We start from the raw sequence: 25580 nt of genomic DNA on the forward strand, positions 1-25580 counted from the left end.
TCTTTCTTTCTTTCTTTCTTTCTTTCTTTCTTTCTTTCTTTCTTTCTCCTTTCTTTCTCTTCCACAGAGCAAGCCATTTTCAACAAAAGGGCTTGCAAATGTACAAGCTCCTCCCCGAGGACTCCTTCTGCACGGCACAGACCTTTCATCACCAACCCAACTTGTAATCTTGGGTAAAAGAAGGTTCTTCACTCATTTTCAAAGAGAAAAAAAAATGCAAAGCAAAACAAAACAGCCACATCATGAAGTCGCTCCATGTAATGAGGCTTGCTCTGTGGAGCTGTCATTACTCTGGGCCCCAGGAGGGCCTGGACTGCCCACTGGCCTCCCACCTCCCCCTGGCCAGTCAGGGCTGGAGTTAGCAGCTGGAGAGCCCAGAAGGCCACCCTGGAGGCTCTGAGGAGAGGCTGTTTTTCGGGCCTCACTTAGAAATTCCTGGCTGGTCAGTGGCAGCCAAGTAGGGGAGAACAGTCCTATCAGGACTGCCACTTCAGCTACCCCTCGGAACATTCCAAATTCAGGCTTTCGCTCAAACCACTCTTACCCCTACCTTCCCCCAGGACTCCCTGACCAGTGCTCTTGGCTCACAGAATCTTGCTTATCCTCAAGAGCCAGTGTAAGTCCTGCCTCCCAGGACCAGGGAACCTCTGCATCCCACAACTATTCATTCAACAACAGTTTATCGAGCACCTTCTCAGGGCCAGGCTAAAGACAAGCAAGCCCTGGGCGCCTGGGTGGCTCAGTTGGTTAAGCGACTGCCTTCGGCTCAGGTCATGATCCTGGAGTCCCGGGATCGAGTCCCACATCGGGCTCCCTGCTCAGCGGGGAGTCTGCTTCTCCCTCTGACCCTCCCCCCTCTCATGTGCTCTCTCTCATTCTCTCTCTCAAATAAATAAATAAAATCTTAAAAAAAAAAAAAAAGACAAGCAAGCCTGGATCCCTGCCCTTCCATAAGGAGGGTAGATATGGAAACAATTACGGGACAGCGTGCTGAGCACCCATAGCTAGTCCCACTGATTTTCAGGGTGCCACAGGCACTTCTTTCTCCCTCAGTCAGTCAGTTGGCCTCTTCTTTTCTCTTTTAGGGTAGACTGTGGTCTTTGCCTTTGAAATAAAAATGGGAATAAGAAGAGTACCTATTCATGAAGTTGTTGTAAGGATTCAATGAATTTGTTTATGCAAAGTGCTTAGGAAGTGCCTGGCATGTGAGAGGTGCTAGATAACAGTTATTATTATTTTGTGTAATAGTAATAACAATTTTTATTGTTCTCCCTGCATATGACAGAACATGGCACCTCAGGCTTAGCCTTCCAAGACTCCTCAGTCACCCTCCCAGAAGGGACCCATTAAAGAGACCGATTCTTTCAAGGGCTATCTGAATACTTCGCGGAGTCAGGAATTCTCCCCTGATTTGGGGCCACTCCTAACAAAGGCCATTGTCCCTCACCCGAGACAGGCCATGGTGAAGCCTGAGAAGAAAGGTTCTGACCAGGGCACAAAGTCTTGACTGCAGCCATGTCTGTAAATAGAGAGCCTGGGCTCTGTCTGTCCTGGAGGGACGGAAAGCCCTGGAGGCTGAGTGGCCTCCCATCGCCTGCCCCTGCACCCCAACCACTCGGCCGGTATCTTCCTTTCTTTGGTCCCCACTTCATTCACCCTGGTGGAGAGGCTGCTCTGGGTTCCACAGCCATTCTGAGGTGTTTGATCAGGCCAAAGGATGTCCTGGCCGCCAATCAAAATTGGTCCAAGTCCCTCACCTCCCAAGGGACCCCTTCTCTCTTGGGGAAACGCCTGAACTGGCTGCCCCTTTCTGCTTATGAGGTGCCTTCCTTATTTTATTTCAATCTCCATAAACCCTGAGATGTCCGATTATTATCCTCATCTTAAAGGTGAGAAGACAGAGCTCAGAGAGACCAGGAGATGCGTCCGAAGTCATGGGGCTTGCTTTCAGGGGCAGCCAGGATCCCGCCCCGATGCCCTTGACTCCGCATCTGGCACCACGCAGAGGGGAGTTTGGAGGTTCTTGGGTTCCAGGGCCGGGCAGGGATGCATCTGACTACAGACACGAGGGTGAGGCTTCTCTCTGTCTTCTGTGCTCATCCCTTGGCTCATCTGACTTACGTACTATTTTCAGGGTTCCAGCCATGTGGCTTTTCAATCAGACCTTGTTGGGATAGTCTGATTTAATGATGCTCAAATGACAGGACCAATGAGATGGTCACGTGGAGGAACTGATGTGGTTTTAAGAGAGAAGCTGATGTCATGGTTTTTATAAGCCTTTGGGGAATGACAAGTAATGAGGGGAGGGGGTCATCAGCAGGCTCAGGAAATGCAAAGCTGGTTCTCTTCATATGTGCGATGACAGATGGGAACTGGCCGTATTGTGGTGACCATTTCACAATATCTACATATATTGAATCATTCATTATGTCGTACACCTGAAACTCATATAATGTTGTATGTCAGTTATACCTTAATTAAAAAAAAAAACACTGGTTCTCTTTGGGAGGGGAAAAAAAGAGAACCGTCTCAAAGAGAAACAAAGGAGCTTTTTTTCTTTAAGAAGCCACACTCATTTTTCAAAGGTCCTTGATTTTTTTAATGCTAATAATATGTAAGTGTTTTTAGAAACTGTTACACAAACAGCTACTTCCTAAGGTCTGAATTACAGACGCTTCTACAGACTTCTACAGAAACTTCCTAGAAGTATACTCAATATTCCCATTGTATAGGAGGAACATTCTGGGTTTGAGGCTCCTGCTGATCTCATTCCAGTCCTCACCAGGATGGAACTCAGGAATTCCACGGCTCCTTCCTCAGGAACCTCCCCATGGCTTGCGGTGCCTGCATCCCACGGGTGTGGCCCAGCCCTGCTTCTGCAGGGGAGGGAAGTGTCTTCCAAGAAGGGTTGTGGCCTCTCAGGGGTGTAAATTCTCTTTGGAAAAGCGCAGAGTGCAGGGTAAAAGTTCTCTTGGCAAACTGAAAAAAAAAATGATTGGTTGGCTTCACCAGAGACATGGCCCAGGTGTTGTGGGGCAGGTGCCCAATGTTCAAGCGCCTTGCCCTTGCTAGGGAATCAACTCCCTGATGTGTGTCCTGCACCTGACTTTGCAAGCCAGATGCCAGAAAGGTGGAGCTTCCCTAAGCAGGATGGCAAAATGCAAGTGGAAATCTGGGTGTCTCTAAAAAAGCAGGGCTGCAGAGAAGCAAGCCACCGCCCATCCACACCTGACAAAGCCTGCGCCGTGTGCTCTCGAGAGGATGGAGAGACCACATGTGCAGCCCCAGGAAGACTGTCACCCCCAGTGAGCCCTCGTCTCGTGCCTGCATGCTCTGTCCCCGGCCCGGTCCCCGGCTTGGGTGACGCTCCAAGCTGCAAGCACCCCCACCCCCTTCTACTTCCTCACTGGAACCTTCATCTCAGCTGGGGCCTGGAGGAAAGCGTGTGAATGAAGGAATTCAAACCAAGATGAGCGTGATGGATAGCCTGTCAGGGCTATTTGTATTTTAAAAGAGAAGCCCCTCTCTCCGGGAAATGCCACTCTAAAGACAGACCTCAGATGTTAGGGGCGAGGAGCCAGGCCAGCTGCGTGGAGCTGTATTCCAGCCAAGTGACTGTCTGCTCTCAGGCCGTCTTGTGGAACTGCCACAAACTCCCACCTCTGCCGAGAGCGTTCCCATTTCTTCCAGTCTCCACTGAGATGTCAGAGAGGGAAAGAGATTCTTTGGTTTGAGCACTGCATATTGAATAGCAGATCTCTGTACTTGAGCCGGCAATGTATGGACATGCATATTCTATCAGCGTTGGAAATAGTCATTCAAAAACATCCGAGGCCCCAAAGGACACTTTTCAGGTAAAAATCCCTTCTTTGTCAACTGCAAAATAAACAGGTATATTTCCCAGACCATGTGTTGGTTAACTAAGCCCGGAACCTTCCCGGGTATCCCTTGTCATCTGCCCTCTTTATTTTTTGTGTGTATCTGAGCATCCTGACATGTTGCAGAAACCCTCGGGTTCCTCACCAGTCCTGGGCTCTGTGGGATGCTCCCTCCGCTGCCCCCCGGCCCCAGGAGCCAAGGCCAAGTCTGGTCAACAGGCTGCTTCCCCAGGGCTGCCATTTGCTTTCCACAGGGCCCGCACATACTCTGTTCTGGGCCAGTGTTTTCAGGGCTGAATTTTATATGGGTCAGAAAATATCTGGTAGAAGGAAATGGACCCATTAGCTTTGTTAAGACTCACTCTATTCCTGGAGCCCCAGTGATAAAACAAACAAACAAACAAACAAACAAAAACCACGTCTTAATTAGTGTTGAAATGAAGAAATGCTCAGTCTCATTAAATCAGCATCAGTATTTATTAATATAAAAATATTGCACTTAAAAACCCAACCTTAATGTCCTGTCTAACATACTTATTTTTCTTCATTTCAACTAATAAGGCTTCATGTATGGCATCATGAGACCAATTACCCAGAGTACTCTTGACAGGCTCATTATTTGCTTGCCCCAGTCTGGCCAGCATAAAGAGACAAACCTGCTGCGGGATGTTCAGACTGACAGTTCCCCCTTCCCTTTCCAGGTCAAACTTTCGCTACTGTTTCTAAGGCTTCAGAGTTGCACGGAATTTTAAGAAATCCTGATAGTCTGAAACTCCTCCTTAAAATTGCACGGAATTTTAAGAAATCCTGATACTCTGAAACTCCACCATCTCTGGAGTCAGAGTTGATTGGCCAACACGGATTGCTTTTTCAGGGAAAGAGAAAGCACTTTCACAAAGCCTCCGAGAAGAGAGGAGCCCCAAGGTGAGTCTGGCGCCTGCCTGGGGGAGAGGACTGTGCTTGGGGCCGATGTTCCTTAGAGCTCACGTGTCCCCTGATGAGATTTCTTCGAGCTGAACAGGACGTTCTCGCCACACTCTGGATCCAAACCACCTTAGAAGAGTGTTATCCTTTGCTCCGAGTGGCCAAATACCACAAGCGCCACTCGATTTTGAGATTATGTGACTTCGGCATTCCAAAGCCGCGAGCACAGACACCGCCTCTGTTGGAAGGTGCAAGCCCCAGACGGCGCTCGGAGTCAAAAAAGAGTGTCAGATCATTTTCAACTGGGGAGGACTGCTTGGCAAGCATTTTTTCCCCTCTGGAGCAGATTTTTGTTTACAGGATTTAACAATGAACCCCCGCCCCCCCCCAACACACACAATTGCGCATTGTTCGGCTTGCAGCACTAAGGGCAGCTCCGGGCACCCAGTAGTTTTCCAATTCCTGGTCTTTTTGATCCCACTGTGCAGATCAGCAGATAGGGAGTTTTATTTTAAGGCAGCAAAATGCAAAGTAAGAGACAATGGGCAGAAATCTTGTGAATGACTGTCCAACAGAAGTATCTGTCCAGCTGATGGGGGAAAACCCTGCTTGTCCAAATCTAATGATGTTTTTGTAGCTTTTAGAATTGCATATTCTGTCAGTAACACTATATTGTCGGGGTAATGGGTTTAGGTGCCCAAATCCTCTGTATAGTAGGGGCTGTTTGTGGGGTTCTGGAGGCAAAAACACACTGAGATGATGTGGTTCTCCTAAGATGTGTGAGGCACAGAGTCAATTGGCTCTATGAGATCTAGAAACAGGAAGTGTAGTGTTAGAGATAATTTGGTTCAACTTTTTAAATTTAAATTAATTTTAAATAGATGAAGCAACTGAGACCCAGAAGTGACGAGCCCAAGTTCATACATCACAGCAGCATCTAGAACTTCCTTTCTACTGAGTAATTCTACTTAGAGTTTATAAATTCTTCCACCACAAGATCGAACACTGGAATTCCTTTCCATTACCTGTAGTACTTTCGTTGCAGCAAATCTAAGAAAGGTAAAGGAAAGGCAATGGTCAGAGCTTTATGATAATACCCTGGCCAGAAAGTGGGAGCAAATTAGACTCTTCATCAAAGTATTTTAAAAAGCCAGATATGTTACCATTGGAATAATTTTTTTGAAAGTGGACATTTTATTTCCTAAGCTGAAAAAGTAAGGTACAATTTGCTAAATACCAATGGACAGGTGACTATTCTTTGATGTGATTCCAGAAAAAAAGTTGTCCAGGCTGGAGATGTTGGCTTAGAACTTGTGGAATCTCTCTCATAACTGCGATTGTTGGGCCGTAATGGAAAGAGGACACACAGGCGGCCACCCTCCTGTTGCCCCAGCCCCACACCTCTCTGCTCCTTTCGTGGAGGAATTTAGTTCTGGCTGAGCGGACAGGCACGGGAAGGAGCCAGGTGGAGGGAGGGTCGAAGCCTCTGGAGCTGGCCGTTCAGGAACACTGATGATGCTGTCCATGGAGAGCTACTTCTAAATGGCTTTCAACCCCTCGAGTTTGTTCAGAGAAAATCCTGCTGGCATTGATGGATTTCTCCTCCTCTGACAGTTCACAGGAAAGAATTAAATGATTCATTCCAAACATGTGACAGGCTCAAGTAGTCCCGCTCAGACCCACACCTCGAGGCTGGGCTCGCTGGAGGGGCCCCATGTGTGATGAGGTCATCTTGCTGGGGCACACACAAGACTCCCGGGGGGATACACAACACACAGACGGCGGCCATTCATAGGCTTCATTCCTCCCGGTGCTCATGGGTCACAATGAACCTTCTCAGCACTACACGGGCTCACTACGGGAAGAGCTGGTTTAGAGGCCTTTCAGTGGAACCCCCCCCCCCAGGCAAACAATGCATTTATTATAATGTCTTGGCCCTGGGGGGGGCCTGGGAACAGTTTGGAGTGGCCTATAATTAAGTACATTTAATAATAAAGGCACAAACTTCTTAGGTATTCCAAGAAGTGAAAATAACCTCAGCTCCCCTCTCTCCGCTCCTCTCCCCCATCATCTTTCCCTTTTACAAATAAGTCAGGAGTTACATGTTTTTGTGTGTGTGTGTGTGTGTGTTTAAATAACAACTGCAAGGACGTCTGGCCAGTGGGGAAAGGGAAATTGAATTAATGAGAACATTCTTCCCACGTTAAAAAAAAATGGCTTCTGCTCACTCAGGTAGCCAGGGCACAGGCAGGATTTGTTAGAAGGCCATTCTGTTACTGACTCTTGGATTCTGGGCAAAGCATTTGGGGGCTTTGACCCTCCCGCAGAGGGGGCACCCCCAGGGGTTAAGCTGTCGCTGAGCCCAGGAAGGCCCGTGAGAGGTGTCCCTCCCGCAGTGGCTCCTGTCCTGGGTCCCCACACGCTCCTCTGAGTGCCCGGGTGTGTGCAGGGAGAGGTCCCAGGGAGAGGAAGAAGGCTCCCCGAACCGTGGTCAGGCTGCAAGAAGACAAAGGAGCCAAGGTTGCAAGAAGACAAAGGAGCCAAGACGGCAAGAGTTCGCCTTCCGTAAGAATAATCCATGAAAGGGGCCAGCGTAGCCCCGCTCGGCCCCCACCTGACTGTGAGCGTAGCCTGTTTTCTTGAACTTTCCTACGCCTCAATTTCCTTATTTGTCAAGGAGGATGTTAAAAGGACAATGAATACTCAATTTTCCAGTTTTCAGAAAGTGACTTATCTGTAAAATGAGGTAAGAGATACCTGTTTTACATGCGTCGTTGTGAGGGTGGAATGGAACGATGCCTGAAGTCACGTCGCATACCTGGGATGTTGTAAGTACTCAGTAAATGCTAGTGGTTGTTGCTGTTATTATTATTACTGTTGCTAATTCGGTTACAGTTTTGAAGGTACTTATTGGATTGAAACTGCATCACTGGCTGATTCAATACGCAGAGCGCAGAGCAAGCGTCTGGCTGGAAAAACGAGACGAGCCATGTGAACTCACTGGACAGGACAGCACTGGGAATCGGATTGCTTTATTTCTTTGACAGTTGATAGGGAGTTGGGGTGGAGGAACAAATGGGTGTTTTCTTTCCTATAATGGATTAAAATGAAATGAATCAGTACAATTTCAGGCTATATGGGCAAGTAAGGTAATATTATTAACAAGACTAATTCCTCCAACCCGTGACAAGAAAGTACACATCCACTGGTGCTCCCCGCAATTTTGACTTTGCATCACTGGTGGAGAGGAGCTTCTTACGTGGTTGAACAGAGCCTGACTCTGGCTGTGGCATTTGATTTTAAACAAAGTGACATCGGACCTGTTGATAAATAAAGGTCAGCCTAAGGGTAGGTGGGAATAAGGTGCACTTTGAAAGAAAAAAGAATGAATCTTGAAAAAAGAGTTTTTTTTTTTTTTTTAACAGCTAAAGAAATCTCCAGTTCCCGTTCAATTCAAACATACTGCCTTGTTTTTACTTTGCTTTAAGTAAAACCATAAGTGTTTGTTATTTCAAGCATTACACTTCGGACACCGAAATATGTGAAACTTGTGAGAAGTACTGGAGGAACAAGATGACACAGGAAGTTCAAGGCAAGACAGCCTTTATCCTTCCATGTTGGCAGCATGGAAATAGGACGTTTGCTCCTCATTATTTAAAGAGTCTTTTAAAAAGTCAAATGGGAAAGGAAGCGATGCAGGGATCTTCTGATTCCTTTTGGCTTTGGCCAGGAAAATGGAATTATTGAAAAAAAATCTAACCTTTTATAAAATACTGCTGTTAGGAGGCTTTGTAGTGGGTTAAATACTATAAAAATCATTGTTTGCGGGGCGATCAAGGGTGGAGGAGAAAATAAAAATAATTATTGGGCAGGAGCAGGTTGGGTGAGTTTACACGGGCAAAAGCAAAGGAATTCTCTTTCCCTCAGGTTTCTGGATACAAACCAAGCACCATAGTTCTCAAACCGCCTTCCTTGACCCCTGACCTTTCATAAAACGCAGGTCAGCTCGCTTCCCTGCGAACCCATCACTGGTGGTAGATTTCCATGTGCAAGCTCCCTCCGCCTGCTTTCCTGAATTCTGATCCCTGAGTGAGCCCAGGAAGCGCCAGGAATGCCAGAATCCTTCAGTCACTGCGCAGGTTCACTTTATAGATGTCGTCTTTTCTTCGGGGGACTCTTTATTCCTATCTTATTTCACGTCCCAGGGTCAGCAGGGTGAAGAAGGGCCCGTCCTATACAGTGGACAGCATGGTGGAGGTGAAGATCTGTTGTAAAATCTGGGGGATGTCCTTGGTATCCATGGCAACGAAGGACTGGCCAGCTGGTAAAGTTCTCTGAAGCCTGCCCGGATGGAAAGGGAAAGAAAATTACCATTGCAAATGGGGGCTACCTCCTGCCCCCGAAAACCACAGCACCCAAAGGAAGTGTTTACTTTCTAATACCTTGCCCCTGCCTGCAAGGGAATGGGCTGTCAGCAGGCAATGAAAGGCCTGGAAGGGCCACAGAACAGAGAGAGGCACACTGAGAGCAGTGAACCAAAAGTAAGGTCTTTTCAGTGAGAAAATCAGTTAATTTGAAAAGAAGAAATTTCCTTCCTTTTATTACTGTCATTTCCCGGTATTCCCTTGGCAGAACAGAGCCCTAGGGACAAATCTGGGATTAGCTCACCTGGATCCAGCAAATGCGTTGGCCTCACCCTGTGCTTCTAAGTGCTTTCCCTGCCTTAGAACACAGGCCCCGAAAAATGTTGCCCGGCCAAACCGCAGGTGGTTCTTTCTTTCTTTCCCTCTCTCTCTCTCATTTTTTTCCCCTCACGTCATACAACGTGAAGGGCAATCTGACTTACCCAGTTGCAGCTTTGATGACACCAAGCTTATATAGACTTAGGATAATTTTTTTAAAATGGCCATTTATCATCTGGAACAAAGGGCCATTTTGAAAGCAATGAAAGTACAAGACACAGTTCTATCCAAAAGAACGCCTCCTTTCACTGTGCCAACAAAGTTTGGTTTTGGAATGACATTTAATAAAAGTCAACCATCCTGTGTAGTATCATACATTTGGCATGCCTGGTAGACCAGCTAATTCTGCAACATATCTTTTGCCAGTGGATGTTGGACCATTTCCCTAGGAAACCACAAGGGTATTATTGTACTTTCTTAAGTATTCAAACAGGATCTGTTCACTAGAAAGACAAAATAGCTATTTCAGCTCAACCAGTATTTGTTGAACTTGCTGTCTACTTAATACTGGGCTGGTCCTGAAGGAAATCTGGGTAGAAAAAAGCATGGTTTGCATTTGAGGACATGGAAGTTCTAGAAGAGGCAAAAATATAAAACTGAGAAAAATGCAGTCAGTGTAATGAAGTGACTGTAACGACATGATACTAAAGGCAGTTGTTTTTTTTTTTAAGATTTTATTTATTTATTTGACAGAGAGAGACAGCTAGAGAGGAAACACAAGCAGGGGGAGTGGGAGAGGGAGAAGCAGGCTTCCCGCGGAGCAGGGAGCCCGATGAGGGGCTCGATCGCAGGACCCTGGGATCATGACCTGAGCCGAAGGCAGACGCTTAACTGACTGAGCCACCCAGGCGCCCCCTAAGGCAGTTCTTAACCTTACTCTGCAATCCTGCAGCAAGGCGAAGGGAATAGAAAAAGACGCCAGCTCTCTGGAGGCTAAAACATTTCCTAGTCTATACGGGACTCTGTATTTCAGAGTGTGACAGACAAGTAAAAGACAGGAATGGCAAAAAGGTATGTGTTCTGGGCAGGAATGTTATTTTTCGGGGGTAGGGGAGATATACTTTCATTTGTGTTTTCTGCTTCATACAAATATTTCAAGCAGAGAAAAATCCCAAGTTCTTTCTGTTTATAACTCAAAAAGATAGATGTTAGTGTGTTTGAGAAATCAAATCCAGATCTCTCCTTTTAGTTCATCCACAATGGTATTTGTTATCTTACCATAAACTTCTCTACTGATTATTCAACATGTTCAGTGTAGCATCTTACTGTATATTCTGTCTTACATTGTCTCCCAATGCTTCACCTGCCTGTCTCCCCAGTGAGAAGGGATATATACACATATAAGGGGGGATATCTAAGATAGATAGATATCCATATATTATCCCTGTATGCCATGTCTCTCTCTGTCTGTATACAGATATACACTATACATACATATACACATTTTACATATTATTTATATACACATTTTACAGACACACACATACATATACACAATCTCTTATACTAGGAAAAGTTTGCTACTTTGATGTTTGCTACTTTGAATACGATTTGAACATGAAATCGTATTCAAAGTAATTGAACTGATTAGAACTGAGCTTGAGACCTTGATGTTAAGTGCAAAATATATAAAATACTGCCTAATTTATTAGTGGACAAATCAATTTGTTAATTATTCTATTGTTGGATTAAATATAAGATGAAAAATAATTAATTTAAAACTATTATTGCTCATCCAGACATAAACTAGGGGATTATATCCTCTCAACCAGGCTATCATACCAGCTCCTTGAGGGTGGCAGCTCTGCTGGCCACTCTTCTTTCTTCTCCCCACTGCCCCTCAGGAGCCAATCCCATGAAATGGCACGTGTTAGGCAGGCACTCAAGCATCTCTATAGTTGTCCTTTGCTGTATCCTGAGGTGACACTTACCTGGTTGCTTGATCACCTAAAGATCCAATGAAAATGGCAAAAGCATTTACTTGAGGGTTACTTGTCAGGATTTGGGCAAACTTGGCAGGATGTATTCCATATCGTGACAGGTTTGCATCACTTAAGACGATGACAAAGTACTCGTCAGCTTCTTCTTTGACAATCTCCTTGATGGCGTGTTCCGTCCCCTCTAACGTGTGGTCCCCACTCATGCAGAACTGAGCATGGGCATGCATTGTCTGGGAAGCAGAGATGTTGCACAGAAGCCGCGGGTGAGAAACGTTGTAAACAAACATCATGATATTTCTACTGACCATGAGAATGCACAAATACCAATTCTTACACTTGAATAGGAAATCTGTATGTGAGTTCTATTTAATTTGCACCTTAGAGTGACAACAGTACACAGTGATATTTGTATGTGGTTAAGACTTTTGTTAGAAACAGGAAATGTTCCCAAACTCTCCCAGCTGCACTGACTCTTGAAACTCGAGCTGCCATTTAAAGTGAGAAAATCTAAGAAAACATAAAACTTGGCATCTCACACACACACACACACACACACACACACACACACACACACAGAGTGGTAGGCAGAATTCCAAGGTGGTCTCTAAGATTCCTGCCCCCCTGGTATACACAGACTGCATAATCCTTTCCCCTTAAATGTGGGCAAGACCTGTGAATATACACACACAGGAGAAAAGTAAGGAATGGGTTGAATTTCTAACAAAGTTGTAACACTAAACACTGTACTTACAACAACAGCTATGGAGGAAATTTACTTTAAGCTCATGGTGTGTGTGTGTTTCTACTGTAGATCTAAGTATGTGAAATTGAATTTATCATTAGAAAATACTAAGGACATAAAATTGGGGTTGGAGAGTACTCTAAAAGGGGTCATTCTTTTTCTTTTACTGAAATGTGTAGGGGCTAAGAGGAACTGTATAGGATACAGGAGGGGACCCAGGCTGTAGAATCCGGATATAATCCTGAGTACTCTGAAAATATGTACGGAACAAAGTTTAAAATTTGTAGAGTAGAGGGCACCTGGGCGGCTCAGTTGTTAAGCATCTGCCTTTGGCTCAGGTCATGACCCCAGGGTCCTGGGATCAAGCCCTGCATCGGGCTCCCTGCTCCATGGGAAGCCTGCTTCTCCCTCTCCCACTCCCCCTGCTTGTGTTCCGTCACTGTCTCTCTCTCTGTCAAAATATAAATAAATAAAAAAAAAATCTTTAAAATTTGTAGAGTGGAGAAAAGGATTTTAGGGATGATGAGTAAAACGTTTTCCCAGTTTAATGCTTGAATGCCTGTAAAACAGAGTCTTTTTCTTTCCTGTAACTCCTGCTGCTTCAGTGAATCTTTTCAGTGATCAGAAGATACTTTACATCATCTGGTTGAAGTTTTCACAATAGAGAGGTGATTTATTGTATTTACCTTCAGAATTTCTAGTCTTTGCTTATTGTCCTTGGGGATTTTGTTAAGTGGAACTAGACCAATGCTGTAGCCATCTCCAGAGTGTCCAACGATGTCATACTACAGACGAGAGAATCAGAGAGTTAGAAGCCTCTGTCCACTAAAGAACTGTCATCAGACCTATAAGCCTCCAACTTTTTGGGCTGCTACTATGCAGACGTACTCAGCGGAATGCCATGGAGAAGTGCAGAAAGACAGATGTGTGTTTATCAACAAAGGCAAACTCCAGGCTCCATCACTTCTGGTCCATCCTCTTATGTGATTTCTGCCCCAGCAGGAGGTAGAAAGGACTTCGGGGGGCTACCAAGAATTTCATTCTTAACTCTCAGGGGAGAGTTCAAATAAATCACACACACACACACACACATACACAAACAGTGGTAGTCAGAATTCCAAAGTGGCCCCCAAGATTCCTGCCCCCCGGTATACACAGCCTGCATAAGCCTCTCCCCTTAAGTGTGGGCAGGACCTGTGAATATGGTAGGATGTTGCTTGTGATTATTTAAGTTATGTGGCAAAGGGGGTTTTGCAGATGTAATTTAGGCTTCTAATCAATCGACTTTGAGTTCATCAAAAAGGGAGATTATCTGGGTGGGCCTAATTTAATTATACAAGCCCTAAAAAGCAGGGTTTTTCCGGCTGGTAGCAGAAGGGAAAGACAGAGAGACTTGAAGTATGGGGGGATGTGACATGTGAGAATTATCTGTGGCTGAGATGGGGGGGATGATGGGGTGAGGCTCTGAGAGTGGCATCCAGGAATGACCCTGCCTGATAGCCAGCAAGGAAACAGGGACCTCAATCCTACAATACCAAGGAACTGAACTCTGCCAACATCCAAATGGGCTTGACAGCAGAGCCTCTAAGTAGGAAGCCCAGTCTGACTGACATTCTGATTCCAGCCTTATGAGATCCTGAGCAGAGAACCCAGCTGAGCCTTCCCAGACTCCCAAACTCCAGATCCAGGACCTAATAAATGGGTATTGCTTTCAGATGCTATGTTTGCAGTAATGTGCCACACAGCAATAGAAAACACATAGACTTTTTTTCCTGAACGCAAAAGTGAAATCTATTCACCATAGAAATTACAGAAAAGCACAAAAAAGAAAGTAAAAATTATTCATGATCCCATTATTCAAAGGTAACATCTGTTAATATTTTGTTGTATAAGTTCTGAGGCTTTTATTTCCTTTCAGTGTATGTCTAAGAGGTTGTACATTCACACACACACACACACACACCCCCACACACCCACATCAACAGAACTTTCAACTGAAATGGATAACGTTCACCATGTGGGTTTTATAATCTGCTTTTATACTTTAGTGTATGACATATATTTTTTGAATTTAGGAAATACCTTTTCAATTCTCTGTCTCACAATGCACATGAGAAAAGGCTAGAGCTGAGAGTGGGGTGCAGCATTTTTATGGAATCTGGAAAGAAGTTTGGGACCTTGAAGCAAGTATAACTGGAGCAAGGTGGTTCTTAACTGTTGGGTTTGCTCCCAAATTCCCTTCTGCCCTCCCATCTCCCTCTAAGAATTTTCATGATGCTGATGTGAAAGTTAGAATAGACTTCAGGGTATCTGGGCCACTGGGGCATCTGCAAAGAAAACTGAGTGTGGGCAACAGATTTTCGGGAGTATTGGGAATACCACTGAGGGACAAAATGCTTAAGATTCACTGCTTTCTATTCACCAACTGACCGCCCATCAACAGCTGTCTTTTGAACACCTACCATGTGCAAAACATGACTCTAGGTGCCGTAGGGGAATGCAGTAATTTCTTTTCATGTCTATTCCTTTTTAAGTTCCTTCTTGAGTTCTCTGAGGCCGTATCTTATTCATCTTTGAATTTTAGTATCTGTGAGTGTGCCTGGTGTGTTTATTGCACAGATGCAATCATGCTGGGGCAGTAAGAAGCTTGCCTTTCCCATGTGGGCTACATTCTTTTACAAATAAGCTGTTTGGAAGCTGGAATGCATTTTTCCCCACCATGTGATAAATGGTGGTTAGCCCAAGCTAGCTGACAAAAAACCCCATACTGTAACTGAAACCATTGTACTTAAAATGAAAAGAAGTAGAAAAATTCCCGTTGAAATAATTTTTATGCAAAAAAGAGGGAGCCAGAAGGCAAGTTGGGTTCGTTGTGGAACATGCTGAAATTGTGCGTTTGGGGAGGCATCAGAGTGGAAATTTATTTCATGGAGTCAGAGATGTGGCTGTCCTCCCCAGGAGGGAAACATGTTTGCCAAGGGCAAATGCATAGAGAAGAGCAGAGGACCCCTTCGGCTGAAACCTGGGGAGTATCCTCCTCAGAGGGTGGAAGAAGGACACACAGCTGAGTGGAGAAGACAGGAGAGACAGCACTTGGAGAAGCTGGGTAAGGGGACAGCTGTGGGGAATCTGTGTGTAGGGTCTCAGGGGGTGGTTTGCACTGTGCTGAATTACACTAACCACAGCCATCCCAGAGAATAGCGTCTAGTGACCTCTGGGCCTCAGAATCAACAGCGACCTCTATGGGGACAAGATTAGTGAAAAGTTTGTGGGATAAGAAAGAAAAATGGAACAGCATCTAGAGGGGGTTTTGGGGGAGAGGTGTCTCTGCATTTTGCAGGCGGCAGAGAGGATGCAGCGGGGAAGGAGATCAGGGTCACAGTCAGAGGCTCTAGTTTGGAGAAGGAGGGAGGACACTCCTTTTTCTGAGACTAAAAAAGGCAGAAAAAATGGGAATGGACAGAGATAAGTGTATAATTGGAAGGGACAAGTGTACAAATGAAGGCCCATGTAAGATGTCTAAATATTTAAAATCTATAAATCAGTCTACAAATTGTTAAATAAGATCGATTCTATTCTCCTTCTTTGATCAATAAATATAGATTATAATGACCTGGAGAGAAAGGAGTCCTTAAGTTCTGTGTCAGAACAGGGTGGTGTGGGCTGCACTGGCCCCTGGCTTGCAGCCCAGGCCCTTCTCTTTCGGTAGTTGGCTCTGTCCCGTTCCCTGAGGTGCCTCCTCTGCACGTGTGTGCGAACCCAGCTCTCTTGCAGCCGCACGCCATCATAGCCCTCCATACGGTCGCCCCGCAACCATACCTCAGACCTGGGTGTTCACACCATTGGCCAGTCTGCCCTAAGAAGATGGACCTACGAAAGGGGCCCACGTAGGCCCTGGAAGCAGCCTTGGCCTCATCTGAGGTTTCTTGGGGTATTCCAGAAACCAGGAGCATGATTGAAAAATTGGCTCTAACTGGGCATACCCCCTTGGCCCCATAGACTCTTCACTTCATGGGAGGGGTATGGTCAGAGGAGGGCCAGAGTGGGGTCTTGGGCAGAGGCTGGGACATTATTCCAGACTTGGTTTTAAGATTTTTTTTTTTATTAATACCAAAATGATACAAAAGAATTGTGACAGAAATTGACCAATACATTAGAAATGCTTGATAACAAATGCTTTCTAAGGATGCAATTAATTCCATATGTGAAAAAAATATCTCCTTAGGATAGTTTGCTATCAATCTAGTGAAAAGGTAACAATTTGAACCCTAAAAGCTCTACAGCTCTTGACAATGGCTAACTGCAGTGCTGGCTTCAGCGGATGCCAAGGTCGCCCTTCAGCGCCGGCATTGGCCCAGACGTGGAGAAAGCCTGCTCGAGGCTCTGTCAAGTCTGACTGGACAATGGTCACGGCAGGAACTGTTTCAAGCCAAGAATAAAGCTGTCCTGAGAAGGTGCCAGGCAGGCTGCTTTTGTTAGGAGCCTGGTGAGGTAATCTGTTAAACAGGATCTTACACAGGAGGGGATAAGATCAGTTCCTTGAAACAGAAGTAGGTTTCTCTTATTTGGCTGAGGCAAGAGGGCTATAAATGTATTAGACTTTTTCCTCCCTATTAACTGAAGGTCAAAATTCTTCGTAATCAGATGACCATGGATGAGACTATATGAATATGTATTTGACCATGTGGTCTGCTCACAGGGTTGACGTAACTGGTTACTACAAGGAAAAGAGTTGATTATTAAACAAAGAGCAGCCAAATGAGCTGCTGGATGGTCTTTATCAAAAACAGATATTGGCTGATTAAATATTTCAGAAACATTTTAGTAACTATCCATCTATCATTTGCTTGACCGATCTACCAACCTACCTACCTACCATTTAACTTTTTGCCCAGGAGAAGAAAGCATACTATCCTTTTTCACACAGTTGAGATAAAGATAGGTGAATTGCCGATCTTCCTTTCTTCCTCCCTCTCTTCTTCCCTTTCTTTCTTCTCCGCCCCCCCCCCCCCCCTTCCTTTCTTTATTTGTGGTAAGGAAAGTGCTATTTGCAGAAGGATCCGCCTTTGTCTGTGCTGGGTCAGTACTGCAAAGACTGAGAAGACACACCTAAAGGACAGGATGGGGTTTATAAAATGGTTTGCAGGCTCTGGTTCTCATTTTCCAGACAGGCTTGGGGATTGTTCTGCGCACAAAGTAAATAAAATGGTTGAGAGGAATCCAAAGTACGTCCAAATGTGGAGCATTCCCTGGTGTTACTGTAGATCACTTTAAGCTTCCATTAAAACCAATACTTCTATGTCATAATTATTTAGTATCTGCTGCTATCCAAGGACCCCAACACGTTTTACAGACAGAAATTTGCTAATCCTCAAAACTGTCTGGGCTAAAGGAAAAAAGTACATAAACTCATTCACTTCCATTCTCTAACACCTGATCCTGCCATTCACCCAGTCTGGTTCCTGCTGTGATCACTGTCAAATCAGACTCGACAGGGTCTTAAGCATGCTTCTGCATGTGGAGGATCAGAGAGTCATTAAATAACAACCTCACTGTCATTATCAACCCCCCTAACATTTAGATCGTAACTTTTTTTTGAGCAGCTCAAAATTTATATCATCATGATTTCTCCACTTCTCATGGTCTCCCGAGTCCTTGTAGAGTCTTGCTTTTAGCACACACATAAATAATAAACCACAGTAGTAAGGAACAGCCTCAGTGAGAGAAGGCCAATTTTAATACTTCTTTGCTTTAGAAGCTTGCTTTAAATGCCCTTTTGCTATATTTTCTTTTGAAAATCTCATTCATCTAGAGAAAGGCATAACAAATGAAAACAAATGCTGAGTTTCAGTCCAAGACACATTTATCAGCAAATAAGAAGGCTGATTTGTGATACTGAGACTGCAAAGAAATCTCAGCTTAGAATAAAGAACTATTAATGGTTTTTTAAAAGATTTTATTTATTTATTTGAGAGAGAGTGCACAAGAGGGGGGAGGGTCAAAGGGAAAAGCAGACTCCCTGCTGAGCAGGGAGCCTGATGCCCTGCTCCGTCCTGGTACTCCGGGGAACGGGATCGGATGGGGATCTTGACCTGAGCTGAAAGCAGACGCTTAACTGACTGAGCCACCCAGGCATCCCTAGCATTTTTTTTTTTTTTTTAACGAATAAGATTGATTTATGTTTAGATTTCTATGGGGAAGGATAATCTTCTGCTAACTTTAGGACAGGCTTTGCTTTATTACACATCCACATTATAACTAGGTATGAGACAATCATCTGAGGCTATTTCTGAAGACCAACGATGTGTGAAATTCTAATCTCCTTCTAGAAATCCAAGTATACCATTCTAAAATGGCACCATTGACAGTGGGCAGCAAAGGCTTAGAAGATGAATATGTGATTTAAAAGGTCAAGAGAAGTGCCAACAGAATCCTAAAGTGCTAGTTAGCCCGTAAGCTACAGTAGCTAGCTAGCTTACCTTTCTTCAGATCACAGATGTCAGTGCCGAAAGGATGATCTGAAGGCCAAGGAAGGATTCTAGACTTAGCTCTGATATTAACAAGCTTTTTGACCTAGGGCAAGTCACTTAACTTTTCTAAATCTTGTTTCTACCTTATAAATATCACTGGTGTAGATGACCTCTAACATAATACGCTTATACGTCACTTAACCTCTCTGACAAACAGGAATAATCTCTGTTTTATCTAACCTCACAGGGTCACTGAAAGTATAGGACAATACATTTAATGAGTAGAATGTCAATGTTTGTATAGTTCTTCATAGTTTATAAACTGCTTCTATATATCTCATCTCATCTTGATTCTCTTCACAAACTTTGGGGTGGGTATTCTTTTTTTTTTTTTTAAGATTTTATTTATTTATTTGAGAGAGAGAAAACAAGAGACAGAGAGCAGGAGAGGGAGGAGGGTCAGAGGGAGGAGAAGCAGACTCCCCGCCGAGCAAGGAGCCCGATGCGGGACTCGATCCCGGGACTCCAGGATCATGACCTGAGCCGAAGGCAGAAGCTTAACCATCTGAGCCACCCAGGCGCCCCTGGGGTGGGTATTCTTAACCTCATTTCACAAATGAAGAAATGAATGCCTGGAGAGATGAACAGCCTTTCTTAAGGTCAGAAATCGAGTGTTGGCAGAGGTGGAAGCCGAACCCAGGTGCCCTGACTCTAAATCCAATGTCTTTACCATAGAGAAATAATCATTCCCTAACTGTTCCCCTCCCTATCCTCCCCCGCCCAACCTCTTTGGTCAATACTTCTACAGCAACAATCGAGTCCATTCTGAATTCTTTCATTTTGAATGGACCCAGAGAACTCTGTACACCCTTCTTTGGTTTTATCTCCATATTGCAATAAGAATTTATTCAAAGCCTAAGCCTGATAAGATGATCGGTTTCCATTTCTAAATGTGTGAAATGTTCCTGAGGCATTGGGAAAATGTTCATTATGGACACTGAGCTAAGTTGTTGATAGAAGGAATTTTCCCAGCAGGTGCTAGTTTGTGAGTCATACCTTTCCACATCCTTCTGAGAATTAACCCAGCCTTTCTGACCAAGATAGCTTTGAGAAAAGTCATGCCTATTATACTTCACTTGGATGATGAAGTGCTAAGGGGAGGAAAAGATAGTCTTTTATGTAAATGGTACATTTGCTCCTGAATCCCAGCTTTGTCAAAATACTGATTGGGCAGAAATAAAATGGCTGCAAAAAAACCAGGGCTAAAACATCAACTAAGAAAGGGCCCTGAAATAGGAGTCAGAAGTCCTGACTTTTTACCATGTAGCTGTGTGACCTTGAGCAAAGGACTTAACCTCTCTGGATCTTGATTTTCTCATTTGTAAAACAAAGAGGTTAGTGAAAATGATTGCCAAGATCCTTCCTGTTCCCAAGGTTCTATGAAGAGTCAATGGTTCAGTCTAGAAACAGAATGAAAAAAGTCTGCTTCACTTAGTCGTAGGAAAATCAGTGTCTTGCTTTCTCTTGTCAAAGGAATGAGTCACCTAAATGTACCTGAGGATTGATGAAGTATTTTCTAAAAAGAAAGCCCTCAGACTCTACAAGAAATAATCCAATTTTGTCTCTAGAAGAGCAGTTTTCTAACTTTTTAAAATATTTTTAAACAGTGGAAATGGAAGTCTTTCTCCAAATGAAATATTGCACAAAAGCCCAGATTATGAAACATCATGCAAAATCAATATAAGTGGAATTGTTTTGGTTTAATTGGGGATGGAAGGGGAAGGGGAAAAGTCCCATCCGTTCACCATCTCTCCCCAACAGCCTTCGAGGGTTCCTTGTCGCACTGTTAGGAAACCATGGCCTTAGAGTATGATTTATTCTCCACAAAAACAATAAATTTGAATACAAAGTGCAACTTCTCAATAACTAAATAAATCTGTTTTCCGGTGTCACTACTTGAGCGCTCAGAGGAGAAACAGTTACCTCACTTTTGATGAGATGGAGTACTTTGAAGGAAAAAAAACAAAGGCATTAAGGGCTTTTGAAAAGGAGGTCTACTTTAACGTTCCGGTGAAAACATTCTCAGGGGCTTGCAGAAATCACAAGGAACAAACTGGAATGAAGATAAAGGTTTGAAAAAATGCTTCTGGACTTAAATAAAAATGGTTCACACAACCGTTACCGTTCCTCTGTTCACTCCAGTGTTTCAGTGCTCTGTGAGCATTAACAATTTTGCTGGTTCTAAGATTAGAGGAGTTTATGATGATTATTAGCAAATAATGCTATTCCTGTCTGAAGAGACTGACTGTAAATGTTGTCCCTGAGAATAACTGAATGCAGTTGGCAGACCGATTATGAGAAACTGTAAAAGCTCCAGATGGCTTTGAAATGTGTCCTGCCACTGCATTACCTTTTCTTCTCAGTAATTCTTACTCGAGGGTCCCTGTGGTTTGGCATGGATCATGCTAAGATGGAATAGAAAGTGGAGGTGGACTCTAAATGAGCCTCCTGGACCTGGACTGTAATGACCCAGGGCTGGGGAGCAAGCCCGAACCAAACAAGACACACAGCAGATGCCAAGAGAGAGGTTTCAGGGAAGGGTCCAGATCACCGGGCCAGGCCGGTGGCTTCTGAAGGTTTCCAGCAAAGACAGACTGGACCCCTTGACGAAGGAGGGATAAGTGCAGGAGGACCACATTCAGAGTCATCTGGATCTGGGGAGTGGGGAGTCTCAGAACACACTGCTAATTCTTAAAGATGCCACGTGCGATGCCCTCCAGGGCTATGGAATATAAACTTTTCACTAGGAACGCCTAAAGCTGTCATTTGTGCATCATTTTGTATTTGCTGGGAAAGTTACATACTTCCATTAGTTATTCCTAGGCCGCACCCTTCTCTGGCAAAGGAGAACGTGAGCACGCAGATGAAGGGAGCTGAATGTGATCATGCGGTGCACACAGACCCGAGGGCATGGGACACGCCTGATGTACACGCATCAAACAGCCCTGAGAAGACACCACAAAAAAGTCCACTAACAGTGGTCGCCACCAGAGGGGGAAGTGGGGGCGGGGGCAGAAGCTTACACAGAGGCCTCTCTCCCCCTTCCTGTACCTTCTACGCATGTCTAATTACATGTTTAATTACAAAAAAACGCTCTCACAGAATGTCAGTAGGCTCCATCCCACCTCTTTCCCACACTCGACAAAGGATGCTGGGGAGCCCCAGCAGAGACTGGGTGGTCGGTGGCCACTCAAAACCGTAGACATGTTGGGGGGCTGGTGAGAAGATTATGTGAAGTCTCCAGGGCACCCAGTGTTGGGGGGGTGGGGCAGGGAAGCCTGTCAGAAGTTCTGGAAATTTGGGACAAGGTAAATGGCACTGTGAGGAAACAGCCAGACGAATCCAGGATAAAGGACATGCTGCAAAACAACTGATCTGAACTCTCAAGAGAGCCCCCACCCCAAAAAGCAAAGAGGGTAGTGGCAGGGGAGGTGGCCGCTCCAGATTAAAAGAGGCTAACAAGACATTGCAACCAAAAAACAAGTGTGGGCTTTCACTGGATCCTGGATTGTGTGTGTGTGTGTGGGGGGGGGGGGGGTACCAACTAGACAAAACTCTTTTGGGAAAGATTTATCATGGGGAGCATGGAGTGATGTATGGAACTGTTGAATCATTATGCTGTACAGCTGGGACTAATATAATCCTGCATGTTTATTATACTTCCATAAAAAAGAAGATACCTCTGCGATAGCTGGGAAAAGAGAATGTGGACTGGACATTAGAAGATATTACGAAATTACTGGTAATTTTCTTAGGTGTGATAATGGTACTGAGGTTGTGTTCGAGAACGTCCTCACTGTTAGGAGAAGCATAATAAAATATTTGGAGGTAAAGCATTATGGCGTTTATAATTTCCTTTCAAATGAGTCAGAAGAAGGAAAATTATATATTTAGAGAGAAAACATAAAGCAAATGAGGGAAAATATCAACAGCTGGTGAATCTAAGTGAAGGCTCGTGGGTGTTCCTATTACTGTTTTTCAACTTTTCTGTAGGTTCACATTTTTTCAAAATAAAAAAGTTGGGAATTAAGGGAAATTTTAAAAACAAAACAAAAAGTACCAGAAAGGGAAAACAAACAGAAGGGGAGTCCTGGCCCCATCCTACTCTGTCTCCAACTAGCCTTCTGACTTTGGGAAAAGTCCTTCATGTTCTGGGTCTCGGTTTCCTGTGTGAAGAATGAGGAAACTGAGTAAATGACCTAGGAAAGCGACCCTGTTCTGAAGTCCATGGGCACGGTGAGGAATTTGCAGGAAGGGGACTCCTGTGCCTTCCCCGTCCCGCCTCTCCCCCAGCCCTTGACGTCCTTGCCCAAGGACCGCTTTTCCTCAAAGAGCTTATTTTGTGAAGTCTTAAATGTCTTTTCTTTTTGTTGGAAAGATTCTAATGCACTGGAGACTTTCTGTGCTCTTAAAAAAGTTCTAAAGGAACTGCAGTGAATGTAAGGAATATATTTATGAGAAAATACACAAACCCCAAACAATTAAAGTGCTGTCTATTAAGGATCTAATAGCATAAAAAAAACAATAAACATACTTCAAACTTTGAAGGAAGTTTTGTCTTATCTTGGTGTCTTGCTATAATTTCTTGCTCTAAATAGTGACTGGATTTGGTAATAATTTATATTACCATAGTAACATATGGTTATCTCCTCAATATATCTGTGGTTTTACTGATAAAGACCGAGGAAATGGTTTGTGCTGTTGTGGGAATCAAAGACTATCAGCAAAATAGTACTTTCGGGGTTATGGCCCAGAGTGGGGGGAGGTGTCTGGAGAGGAGTGCGCTCTGTTCGTGCCTCTGTTACCACACGTCTCTCGTCAAATCTTCCATTAGAATTAGTAGTCTTTATGTGTCACCCTCACTAGGCTCTCAGCTCACGGATGGCAGGAAACTCTGCACCTGGCAGAGTACTCTGCTCTTAGCAAGTACACAATTTAGATTTGCCATTTTATGGAAATCCAGTACATCATAGGGCAACAACTGGGTTGTAACTGTCAATTAGAAACAAAGCAAAACAACATCCCGGGACATGTTCATTTCCTTGATATTGGTGTTTTTTTTTTTTTTTTTGGTGCGATATGTCCAGTCTCATTAATAGTTGTTCCAAACAACAGACTTTTCACAGAGAGAACTGGACAAATCTCAACCTCTCTGCACACTCTGCTGTGTGAGATGGAATGAAATATTCAGCACACTCCATGATAATCATACCATCTCCCTGCAGGCTGTGGAAATGGCTCTCTGAACCCCTATTACCTTTGCCACCTTCCACCTTCTGTCTAATTCTTTACCCTTCCCGAGGAGCTGTGTCAACCGATTTCTTGGTGAACTCCTAAAAAATCTTTCTAAAAACTTAGAAGAAGTAGTTTCACCTGTTAGAGCAGTTCCGTTCTCAAAGGCACAGAAAGCTTCTAACTGGAAATTTTATTCTCACTAATACGAATATGTATGCCAATTTTAATAGTGGTATGTTTGCTACGATCTATAATGGATCAACATCTCCATATAACTCAAAGGAAGCTGAGGAACTGACCTTCAGGATTCACACAAGAGGCAGATGGGCTGATCCAAATATTAGCAGAACCCAAGGGTTTTAAAGCATTAAGTGAGATTTATGCAGATGTGGTGGATGAATGTTTAATTACCCTCTGGTTGTCTGTGGTCCAAGAAATTTAGGAATTATACTCACTCCTACGAGAAAGGATCTAAAATATTTTAAAATATTTTCTAGAAAACCATAAAACATAAAAAAGTAAAAAATCAAAATCAAGAAAAACTTACATCTGAAGGGACGGAGGGTCAAGGGAAGGAAAAGGCTGAATACCAGGGCACAAGCTACAGGCCATAAAGCTGGTCTTTGAGTTTGGCTCTGAGTTTCTGGCAACTAAAACCACGAGGGAATCTTGAACAGTTCCGTGGTTTTCACGAATCACAGGGGGACATGCAATCCCGTTCTTCAAAGGAAACAAAGCTGCTCCCTACATGGAAAGTCCACATCCTATTTGTATTTGCATCCTGCACTTGTACAGAGCCTGGTAACCCCAGCACTCCCTGACCAAAGCCACCTTTTCCTACCACTTCATTCTAAGAGGAATCTCTCACGTACAGCTTCATATAAGGGACCCTGGGAGGCCTGGAGCTCTAAAACAGGCTTAAAGTAACCAACGTGATGGGTTCCATCGACCCGTTTCCATCATAACACACAGGCATGTCTAAGGACAGTGATCCTATAAGTGGGACGTCGAGCTAAATAATGATCTAAGACTGCCTATTTCTGCAGGACATGTGTGATGCTGAATATGATCTAGAATACCGATGGGTAGATCGTGCACCCGCTACACACGTCTGCACAGACACCATTTCTCTCCACTGCACTTTTGATTAGAACCACACAGCACGTGCCGTGGTATCGGTTCTGGTAAGGGCAGAGAGCAGGTGCTCGTGTGGCTGATTAAGAGCGGACTGCTGGACTCACCCTGGGCGGTCACCTGGCTATGGGGGAACCCTTCTCCACACTCTGACCTCTGAAGGAGGATGCAGAGCAAATTGAGCAACCGCAGAAGGGACGTAGTTTAAATGGGAGACTGCATTTCTCCCAGGGTTGCCGTCTGCATTGTCGGGGGGTCATCAATTACTGTGTGATCCCCCCTCACGTGGAAAGGCAAAGCAAGGCTGAGAATAGCGCTCTTTGAGGGTGTCCTCAAACCTCGGGAGGCTGTCTGCTTGGCGATGGGGCTGGAATGGGGTGTGGCGGGAATGGGGATGAGGAGGAAGGCTCTCAGAAATTTGGGGAAGAGATCTGTGGTGCTTCCAAATGCCTGTT

The 25580-nt window shown here is 44.5% G+C and overlaps 1 protein-coding gene across 1 annotated transcript in view; it reads right to left on the bottom strand.

Moving 5' to 3' along the window:
• Nucleotides 1-7824: 7824 nt before the first annotated feature.
• VWA8 (von Willebrand factor A domain containing 8) overlaps nt 7825-25580 on the bottom strand; it is a 343953-nt gene continuing 326197 nt past the window's right edge. The window contains exons 43-45 of the mRNA XM_021697955.2: nt 12913-13011; nt 11476-11714; nt 7825-9143 (exon numbers count right to left, since the gene is read on the bottom strand). Coding sequence (XP_021553630.1) covers nt 9035-9143; nt 11476-11714; nt 12913-13011 — 447 coding nt within the window. The 3' untranslated portion in view covers nt 7825-9034. The remainder of the gene's footprint in view (nt 9144-11475; nt 11715-12912; nt 13012-25580) is intronic.

This window comes from Neomonachus schauinslandi, chromosome 3 (genome assembly GCF_002201575.2).
Source record: "Neomonachus schauinslandi chromosome 3, ASM220157v2, whole genome shotgun sequence".
NCBI lineage: Eukaryota > Metazoa > Chordata > Mammalia > Carnivora > Phocidae > Neomonachus > Neomonachus schauinslandi.